Source organism: Ylistrum balloti, unplaced genomic scaffold, assembly GCF_031769215.1.
Source record: "Ylistrum balloti isolate Yb309-2 unplaced genomic scaffold, AGI_CSIRO_Ybal_v1 Utg371198, whole genome shotgun sequence".
In the NCBI taxonomy this organism is placed as follows: Eukaryota; Metazoa; Mollusca; class Bivalvia; order Pectinida; family Pectinidae; genus Ylistrum; species Ylistrum balloti.
This window is the reverse complement of record NW_026782652.1, coordinates 81,250-92,266: the sequence shown is the minus strand read 5'-3', so window position 1 is coordinate 92,266 and position 11,017 is coordinate 81,250. Positions and strand designations below refer to the sequence as shown.

Genomic DNA, 11,017 nt, shown 5'->3' with positions numbered 1-11,017 from the left:
AATGTGAATACTGAGTATAAAGGGTATAACTGAACTGCTATAAGGTATAGATAATTATACCGTAAGGAAGTAAAGATAATTATACTGCTAAAGAGTATAGATAATTATACTGTTGAAACGTATAGACAAATGTACTGCTAAAACGTATAGACAATTGTACTGCTAAAACGTATAGATAATTATACTGCTAAAACGTATAAATAATCATATTTTTAGAAAGTGTAGATAATTATACTGCTAAAACGTTTAGATACCTATACTGCTGAAACGTATAGACAATTGTACTGCTAAAACGTATAGATAATTATACTGCTAAAACGTATAAATAATCATATTTTTAGAAAGTGTAGATAATTATACTGCTTAAACGTTTAGATACCTATACTGCTGAAACGTATAGATAATTATACTGCTAAAACGTATAAATAATCATATTTTTAGGAAGAGTAGATAATTATACTGCTTAAACGTTTAGATACCTATACTGCTGAAACGTATAGACAATTGTACTGCTAAAACGTATAAATAATTATACTGTAAGAAGGTATAGGCAATTGTACTACTAATTAGTATAGATAATTATTCCAATTAAAGACGATGATAATACTTTAAACATCAATCAGAACGTGTACATGCAGATAATGTACCATACGGTTGTTGGTCTTTTAAATAATTACAATTTTGGAAAATGTTTATCGGAGCTGTCTAAATTTAACCCTCTATGAAACAAACATTTTGCTAGGCATTTTCAAACGACGTCAGTTGTTAACTCAGATTTAATTGGTTAATGCAGAGGCGTAAGAAAATATCAAAGAAAAGAGTCCACTATAAACGTCAAAAATGTGTTCCGTAATCAGAATATAATGGATTAACTTTATTTTTATGTCATTGATTTTTAATACAAAATACGGTTCTCCTAACATTAAATACCGAAAATATGTTGAGTACACTCTGATTTTGTCTGATGTATTTGTTTGATAAAAAAGTTCTTCCTTAAACGATTACGACAAATATTGATAACAGGATGATGCTATTTCTTGGTGTAACACCTAATGTAACACGGAGTTATGGAGTTGATGTATAAATCTGTCGTTAACGATAACTAGACATTAGTATACGAAAGAGAAAGATTAAAATGTTTGGACTCGTGTAGAATAAAAACCAACAAATAAAGATTCAAACAATGGTTCATATCCATAAATCAAGACGTATTTGGAACTCATATTTAAGAAAAGGCAATAACAGTAACCATCGGGGAAATATAAACCAGATGGAAACAAGAATCTGTACAAAACAAACAGAAAATTAGCATAAAAAACTACGGAACAAATGAACGGCAACATGAATATTTACAAAACAAACAGAAAGCACCATGAACCTCTACGAAACAAATGTATGGCAGCACAAACATCTACAACACAAACATAAAACAACAAAAACCTGTACAAAACAACAGAAACATCAATCTTTTAAAAAGGCAAACAAAAACAACATGAATTTCTAAGTAAAATCGCCTTATATCTCTAGCTTATGATATGTTTCTTTAATGTCAGTTATTACTTGTGATCTATCCATAAAAAATTAAGGTCTGTCTTTTTATCATCCCAAATGAGTCCTACTCTAGTAATAAATCTAGAATATGATATTACAACTTTTATGTTTTAATTCTGCTCTCTTAAATAATATTTGGACCCCATGAAAGGGAGCGCAAGCATAATTTGACAAATGCCACCATATTTGACCACAGTAACACGTCTGTTATCGCCAGTATTTCAAGTCATTTACCTATATTTAGAACCATCGTTTTATTTTATGAAACATGTCAACAGTAAGTCATATAATGAACTAGGTCAGTTTTATTTGTCAGCGTTTTTCTCTACTTTGATGTTTTAGTATTGGCAATTAATTTCATTTGCTTTGGAGCATGAAAGCAGTAATATATATTAAACATGATTTGAATATTTGATGACAAATGTAAGTTAATAGTGGTTGAGGATATGTCATTCAGCAGGGCGCTTAACGTTAATTGTAGCCTTATTTTGCGGACTTGTGACGCAAAACTGCACAATGGTAACAGTTGCTAAGTTTAATTAAGTCAGATGCACCGTGACTTATGTTCACTAGAACTGATTTATATAAGAATGATTGATCCCCGCTGTTTGATTTTGATGATGTTATTAATTACATTCCCATACACGTATGTAGGAAGCGGAAAAACATAAATCAATATTAGTAAATTTGATTCATTGGCTCTCAGATATAACCATGTCAATGTATAAATGATGTGCAGTTGTTGATTAATGACAGATTTACTGAGTTTTAATTCTTTTTAATTTAGATATTCTCATTCTAAGCAACCAGCGACTAGCATTCACTTATTTAACAACCATTTTAATTGACTTTTATCGCATTTAATTATGTTTTACTAGTTTCCTGTTTAATTATAAGTGTTTCATTTCCTTGTTATACATGACCTAAACTAACTCTTACAATATACTAAAATCGGTCTAGCATGAAATTTTCTATTCGTCCTACTGCCCGTCTTTATCATTTAATGCACAATATAATTATAACAATTGGTTTCAAAATTAGTGGTCTTTCTGTATTATGAAAGAAAAGAGAAAGCAGGGTTGTCAATCAGTATGGATAGTCTTATTATGGACCTTTTCAAATACCCAATTACATCCAGTGGTATTGTTTTAAATTTCCGTAAATTTTCTTACAAATCTATGACTGTAAGAAAATTAACCTGACTTCTAGTTAATTCTTTCAAGATGAAAATTAATTTAGATGTAAAACAGCAAAGAAAATGCCAACATGCCAACAGAATTTTAATCAAACTCAAATTCAGATGAAAAGATGGTAAAAATTGAACAAAAGACAGCTTTATACGGAGTCTACAGGATAAGTACACGGACTTTAAAACTATACAGATGTACCGCCGTCCATCTTTCTTTTAAAGGAACGCTCTCAATATAAGAAAACGAACATATCCCTTAGGCTTCAAATGAGATATGACAGTGAACGAGGTGTAAATGTTCTTATTGTAGAAATACTATTAAGAAGAAAGTGAAGAAGGTTGGTCAAAAACTTGTTGTTCTGTAAAATCAAAATACCATTAATTCCCCTTTTTGAACGAACAGAAAACATTTTTGTCGAATAATTAAACGAGCTAGCAATAATAACGCTGTTGATATGGATTCTTGTAAAGTTTGGTAATTCAGTATAACTATTAGGATACATATTCTTAAAATTGATGTACAATCTCAATAATTAAAATACTAATGCATTATCTGCCAATAATGCTCCTTTTTTGAAAGACTATATAATGTGTAGGTATGGTTTCCATCAACATCGATTAAGCCCAGTTATTTTTGTAGACAGGAAATGCAATAATGTTTGTAGACAAAGATCAAGTTATTGGAGAAAAATAAACCTAGCGTTGCCTGCCCTCGTTTCACCGACTCTTTGGTATAATTTTCTATGAAATCTAACATGATATCATATTCATATCAATGGACAGAGTTGACGATATTTTTGATTGTGCTGTAATTGTCTTTACTTTGTGATCGGCTGGACTTCACTTATACAGAGATGAAGAGCAAGAATTATCTAAGATTATCTACATTTAGTCGCTGCAGAGTTTGTAAATTGTTTTGACGCAAAGAATTAATTTATTAATAGTTTTATCTATATAACGTAGTCTCAGTACACATCCTGGTATATTGTACCCATGAACAGATGTAGCAAATGACATTATACATGTATGATGTATTGGAATAGGAACATCGGAGACTGAGATGCTACCATTATCATAGAATTTGTCCAGTTCCTAATAGGGTATATAAATATGTATAGCTTCTGTATAAGCTTTCAGTCATGACGGACCGTTGAGCAGAATCTTGCTATATATAATGATAGTCACTCTAACGTGACACCGCCTTCCTAGATTTCAAGATTGTTGTTGAATTTGCAATGTTTTTGCATATTACTACAATCAACGAAAAGCATAACGACCAACAAAATTGCAAAGTGACTTTTGTTATAACCTGCGTCATTAGTTTTAGACTCTCGTCATTGACTGCTTTACTGCTTTATTCTTTCCATTTTTATCCACATCAAGTCTATTGCACTGAATGAACAGACCTCTATTCTGAATTTGACACTACATAAAGTTATTGTGTTATTTTTTTTATCATTATTCTGGGAGCCCTATTAGTGTGAAAGGGAGGAGTATCAGTAATGTCCCCATAACATTTTATATATCCAGTGTCAGACAAAGAAGTATCCTCTGTTCGGCTGATCATCGACTTTTCGATAATGTTAATTTTGGGAAGAAATATATACAATCCTTGTTTGTTAAGAATATGTCAGAGATGATTTTTGACTAGTTCCTATGTGTAAATGTTGTAGCGGGATGCAGACCGATTTAATGTCTTAGTGCTATATACTATTTGTTGCACTTATATATCGTCGTGACATATGGCTGTTACAGTAGCGTTGAAAAAGGGACACATTTGCTGTCTATTAGAAGTTGTACAGGCAATATATGGCCGATTCTGACTACAATGAAAAAGACATCATGACACCAAATACTAAGCAATCATTGAAAATACATTTGCCATACCTTGAGGTTTAACAATCTTCATGGCTGTACTCGATCGACTAGCGACATGTGCATTAGCTTCCTTGTCCAAACTTTTTATTTCCTTCCCTTGTGTCAAGTCGTTGTCTGAATCTATTCTTGACTGTTCAGCGATCTGACCAGAAATTTCTGATCCAGATGCAAGTCCTTGTAATGTCGATACGGATTGAGATTGGCTTGCTTCACCGGTCAATGATGTGCCTTGAATAGCATTCCTCAAGTTGGTCGGGATGGCTACTCTCCACATACCGCCATTCTGAGTAGGTGGTATAGCCCTGGCATTTACTGCAGGAAACTGTACGTTTGTGCTGGATTGTAATCCCGGAACATTCTGTGCCATGAATCCGTGAACACGCGGTCTTGCAAGGTAAGGAAATATTGTTGGATTTGTAGAGAATACGGACATGCGTTGACTAATTGGTGAATGTTGAAGTTGCATGTTGCCATTTTGATATGCCTGAAATTGTGTAGCGAAGCTTTGTCCTCGTCGGGGAACTAATGAGAATGATGGAGAATCGATAGTTGTGAAGCCAGGAAATCTTAAAGGTGAAACTGCAGATGTCAGTGCTGGCCTTACATAGTTGATTTCTTGGCCACTCACTTTCAACGCTGTAAAAGTAACAGAACTACATCTGCAGCAATTCAAACAAAAATATCACATTCAATATGATCGCAAAATGGAACCACTAGAGGATTACACCTTTTTATACGAATTTACAAATAAAGTGCGCCATACAGCTGTTTCGCCCCTCTAGGACTCGTCAATGATGCTTAGTGTCTAAATGTGTAAACCTAAGACGAAACCGAGGAAACTCAATGTTATCGAAAGAAATGCCAAATCAAGTACATGTGAATATTCTGAACCGTAACACTATTTGAAATTTTCTTATTTCTCGACTGTGTTTTAGACATAAATTTACATTATTCTGCCAATGTGAGATGCTAGGAACATTTAAACATAAATGTTGACTATGTAGTGTAACTGCATGTCAAAGTTGTAAGGTCAAAGTATCAGTATAATGTGGCCACTCGTGGTTACCTGTCCAACTAGTCACAATTCAATGAGTTTTGTTTTCATCTATGAACAACGCTTTGATAAGAGTATAACTTTGCCTAGAATGTCTAGGATCTATAACCCAAACACGCTACTTCTTGTTTCTGCAACTATCAAGGATTGCTAATTCTCGATCGTCAGTCAGACTTGGTTTGTTTACCTAAAGTCATATATTCCACATACATATTTCTGAGAAGATATAAATCACAGATAAGTGACAATTACGATATTAATTAAATTATATCTCTAGTACATATCCCCGTTCGAATTTTGCCATTTCTTTCGTTCAATTTTGATTTTCGCCGCGCTTTCTAGATTTCAAACTAAAGACATCAATGACGAGAACTAGCGGTACAAAACAGCTGGTTCATTATTTGGCTATACTCTAACCCATTCCAAATAGATGTTATCCACACGTATTTGCTTTGAGCAATCTTCGGAGCAGAGCATGTTAGTGTGACATCATTTTCAATGACTTGGAAGAGAAGCTTTATTTGCATTTATTGTAAAAGTTTGTTTTATTAAATGATATAATTTGCTCAAAAGTGATATAATAAACATGTAAATGTCTAGGGAAATCATGGAATAAAGTATGGTTTTACAATGAATTATTTAAGATTTTCCAATTTGATTTCATCCTGGAAAAGTGACAAAATAATCTCTTGAAATTAACTACAATAACATTGAAAATAACAATTCATGTAGCATATATCCATGCATCACTTTTGCAATGTGTTTACTATTTTCCTTCTTATGATTACGGTAATGTTTATGATTCAAAATGCATCTCAATACTATTAATTCAAATTTTCTTGACAAAGACATTTTCCATATGTTTATTCCTGAAATGGAATTTATTTTTGCACTTATTTGGAACACTTCGACTTAATAAAAAATATTTATGATAGCCTCAATTTATGTCGGTGCTACTTCATCGTGATTGATCCCCTATACATATATATTCACCTGATGATAATTCCTTTTTCTAACTTTTTCATTTGATTTAGATTTTGTTTTATTTTTTATCATACATCCATTTTATTCATTGTATTTCGACATATTGTTTGATGTACCTTCCGAAACCATGTTTTTATTTATTTTGTTTATCGGCCGCGGGGGGAAAATGGTATTATTATTATTTCTAAAGTCCAAGATTTTTTTTTATTCTTAATTCATAAAGTAATTTTCATTTTAATTCAAAATCATACATACTCGGCTTTCGTTATCCTATCATTAAATGCTTAATTGTCACTGTACTATTATCCAGAGAGAAGACTGAATGAAATATAAAATGATTGAAAGTACATAAAATTAGTTTTTTATATTCCCCAACAAAAGTAATTTTAAAGCGTGTTTTAAACATCTAATAACTGACTTAATAACGTTACGATTTTAGTTATGACTTAACCATTGCGGAAGAAAATACAATTCATAGTATTTCGTAAGTTCATGCGGGGATTTAACATCTGTGGGATATGAAGAAAAAATCATTCCTTTGTTTCAAAAAATTCAAACTTTGCAATTAATGCAAAATATCTTGGATATTCAATATCAAATGAAATTAATAATAACATAAACGAACACTTACCGAGACAGAGTGTTACGATAAAGAGCCTCATCATGCCAGGGCAGTCTAGTGAGGCACGGTTGGTAGTTCACTCTTGACTAAAGAATTTGCTATCCTTACCTTCCTCCTTATCTGTCACCAAGCGATGAGATAATTAGCATACTGACAGTGATTGTATTGTTACAATAGCTTCGTGTCGCTGTGAAGTATACCGTAATACATTAGCACAGTTCAGTGAAATTAACTGTTGTGACTGTGTGGTTTTCTTACAGGGATCGAGTGTTAAAATTCGATTAATTCTACATAGTTATATCCCCATCTAATTTGTCGCCTTGATGATTGTCCGCATGTCATTAATTAATGTTTGTGTGTGGTTTTTTGATTGTTTAAACGCCCTCTTAATCTGCAAGTGATGTGGTATGACATGACTGGGGATTATAGTCTATTTCAAAGTTTCCATTACCATCAGTCACTAGTATGTCCGAGTGTGTCAATACTTTTCTTTTGTACTCTTTGTTTATTCCTCTGGAACACATGTCTTACAACCCTTGTACTTTCTATAGGGTCTCCATGAATATCTTCCCTGTAGCTTACTGTTATTTGATTGGATTTGAGTAAGAGGTTTCTTTTTGTTTCTTGTCGCTTTTGCATACTCGTTAGTAGTTGGTAGCCTGCCATTTTCGTGTACTGAACAAAATAAACAACAGAAAACCATGAAAATTTAATAGAAATGAAGCCAGTAAATACATTATTTTTACTGCCGCCTCAGTTTCATGTGATGAAGAAATCACAAGACGAAAAGTTTATATATTTTTTCGCTTACGTCTCCAAAATTAACTAGAAACAAATAAACTTTGTAATTTTCTTAAAACATTAATTTAGGTTTGATGTTAATTCAATAATTAATTTGAACAACAAGATATCTCATTTTGTTATGGAATTCACATCACTGATCGGCGTACAGTTAACTTACCTCTATCTCCTTATGTCTTTTCCTTATGTGATAAGAAGTTGTATCTATTTGATGCTGTTAGATCCGATGTTGCTTACCGTGGTCTTGTTCGTGACCATAACGTTACTTGAACTGACCAAGACTTACATGGTATGAGTCGTCGATGAAAGGGAAGACGTCTACTCATCCGCCACTATTGGACTTTGTCTTCAAATAATTTGCAAGTTTCTCCTTTATTCTTTTTTCCCTAGCTTTATTAAATTTGATTATGCACATAATAATGGTAATAATCCTAATAAAAGAAGGCTTTTATCATTATTCTTTTTGAAGAACGACTAATTTCACATCATAAATCACACAATAGCGGTGCCAAAATAAAATCAATACTGAGAGAAGAAACAAAAATCGATTTATTTTGATTAATTAACTTAATTTCGTGATTTTGATAACCGCCATTGAAAATAACAAAAAACATCCTACAATAACGTAGATTTGATAAATTATTCATTATGAAGAGGATTTTAATATCATATCACGTTGTTTATCATCTTTATAACAAAACAATTGCCCGATTTTCCTATACTGATACAATTTTATTCTGCATTGATTCTTCCAAATAATGCGTAATATCTATAAATAAAAAATGTACGACGTCAACGAAGAAAACTCTCAAGACACAAAAAAGCATGATAAAGACAGACAAATAGTCGAAAGAACATGATGTTTGCCGTAACCTTCATGCCATCTTTTAATTTATTCGTGGGACGGTCCAGAATAAACACGTGTACCTGTCGTTCTCAGATATATGCAATTTACGAAAATAACCAAATTTGGGACTAGTGCACCACACCATCTCGACATTTCTTTCGACCATCTCGGATTTTCCTCAGTCGCCTCTGAGGCTTCAACATGTAGGCCCTTAGCATTACTGACGATGCCTAGAAGTTCTAAACACCTGTATGATGTAATTTAATTCATAGCTAGGTTCAACACTGTAGCTTTTCTAAATTTGTATTAAAAAGCGCTATTCACCTGCGTGTCTTTCGTACAACCTTTATATTCAAATCGTTTTGTGGGACAAGATGGTGATCAGATCAGACCAAAAAAAAAGAACATGCTGACAAGCACCTGTCAAGATTCTAAAATAAGAACATTTTAAATAATACCGATAATACAAAGCAATCACGGAACACATCTTACTTCATATCGTACAAGGACAGGGAAATATACACATCTTCCTTAACCGATGTTTGAAGTTATTGTGTTGGATATTTTTATCTTGGAATATTATAACTTCAAATATATCAGTGGCTCTTTCAAATACTGTTGATAACGTTTAACGCTTGTGTTTCCTAAGATTTTGTTAAAGAATGAATTTACTTTAATATATAAATGGCTGTGTTTAGAAATGTCGTAAGTTTGGAAATTTGTTCACGTTTCTTGAACTCCATGTACGTAATTCCTTACAATGATGACGTTTTGATGCATTGCTTTCCATCATAGCAATGGTGTTTTAGTATACTAATATGCTCATTAAATTCAATTTCGATGTTGAATATTTCCCTATTCATACAAGTATCATAGTATGATTATAATTTTGACATTAAACATAAAATATATGCAGTTTAGTATTATATATATGAATTAATACTCTTTTCATTTTTTATTCGTGATAATGAATTACTTATGACTTAAAAACAATCACTGCATTATTTCTTATTTCTGTTTTATTTCTTATCAATCAGTTATATTTCCTTTTATAGATGTATTTCCAGATTTAATTAGGAGGTATTGCATGGAAATTAATTACATAATCCTAGCCATACGTTAAGGACCACCTATATAAAAATATTCAAAGACAATTTAACACAGTATATAGGAATGACTATTAGACATCTAACAAAGCTATACACAGTCATTAGGAAAGTGGGAAAGCTGTATCTTTTATCATCGGTATTAATTGTCTCTCACCAACAGATACGTCATAAAATCACCAAAACATATTACTTAATCAAAGAGAGTAAGTAATCATTGAGTTCTATTGGGTATGAACATGACAATCGTGGTATAGCCACCATGTTTATGGTACAAATATTGTGCATCTAGTCCCAAAACAGAAAACAGTAACCATCTGTCGAAGTTTGTTTTGAGGAAACCTTCGTAAATGCAGCCCGTAATTATCCAATTGTTTGACTCTTTGGATCCCGAAATAGTTCCACACATGCTCATATAGGTTCATTTGTGGTAATACTTCAAGCCATGGGAACGTTTCTTTCACTTCTTATTGGAGATAGTCTTGCATCTTCATCCATTAGGATAGGTCGATCTGCCAATGAATGGGCATCAAAATGCAAAACAACTGAAGGTCGAAGGATGAGATCACGGCACTTCTGTCCATTTATAAAAAGGCATTCGCAAAACAGTCAACACGATCAAAAGCTGATGTGCTTAGAATATGATTCTGATGGTATACTTCATTTTCGTGGTCTCCAAACACAGACCCTGTCGTCTGTCGGACTAAGTGCGAAGCGGCTATCATCAGTCAAGTGGACTCTTCGCCAAAATCTAACATTCCATATCCGGTAATCACTTTACCATTGTAGTCTGGCTTGCTTGTGCCTTCTAGTCAACACATGACGCTTTTATGGTCGGCAGGGATGTCGTCGTTCTATTGTGCAAACATCTGTTGCCGGTACGCCGTCTAACGCGAACATGGACGTTCCACTCTCACTTGGACAAGTTCTCCACTTTTATGCACACTCTGGTACTTTTTATATCAAAATACAAGTGACATTAAAA

At 32.9% G+C, this 11,017-nt stretch overlaps 1 protein-coding gene across 1 annotated transcript in view; it reads right to left on the bottom strand.

The window, feature by feature from the left end:
- Positions 1 to 6,785, bottom strand: part of LOC132561399 (serine-rich adhesin for platelets-like) — a 37,618-nt gene extending 30,833 nt beyond the window's left edge. The window contains exons 1-2 of the mRNA XM_060226125.1: positions 6,773 to 6,785; positions 4,628 to 5,254 (exon numbers count right to left, since the gene is read on the bottom strand). Coding sequence (XP_060082108.1) covers positions 4,628 to 5,254; positions 6,773 to 6,785 — 640 coding nt within the window. The remainder of the gene's footprint in view (positions 1 to 4,627; positions 5,255 to 6,772) is intronic.
- Between the last annotated feature and the right edge of the window lie 4,232 nt (positions 6,786 to 11,017).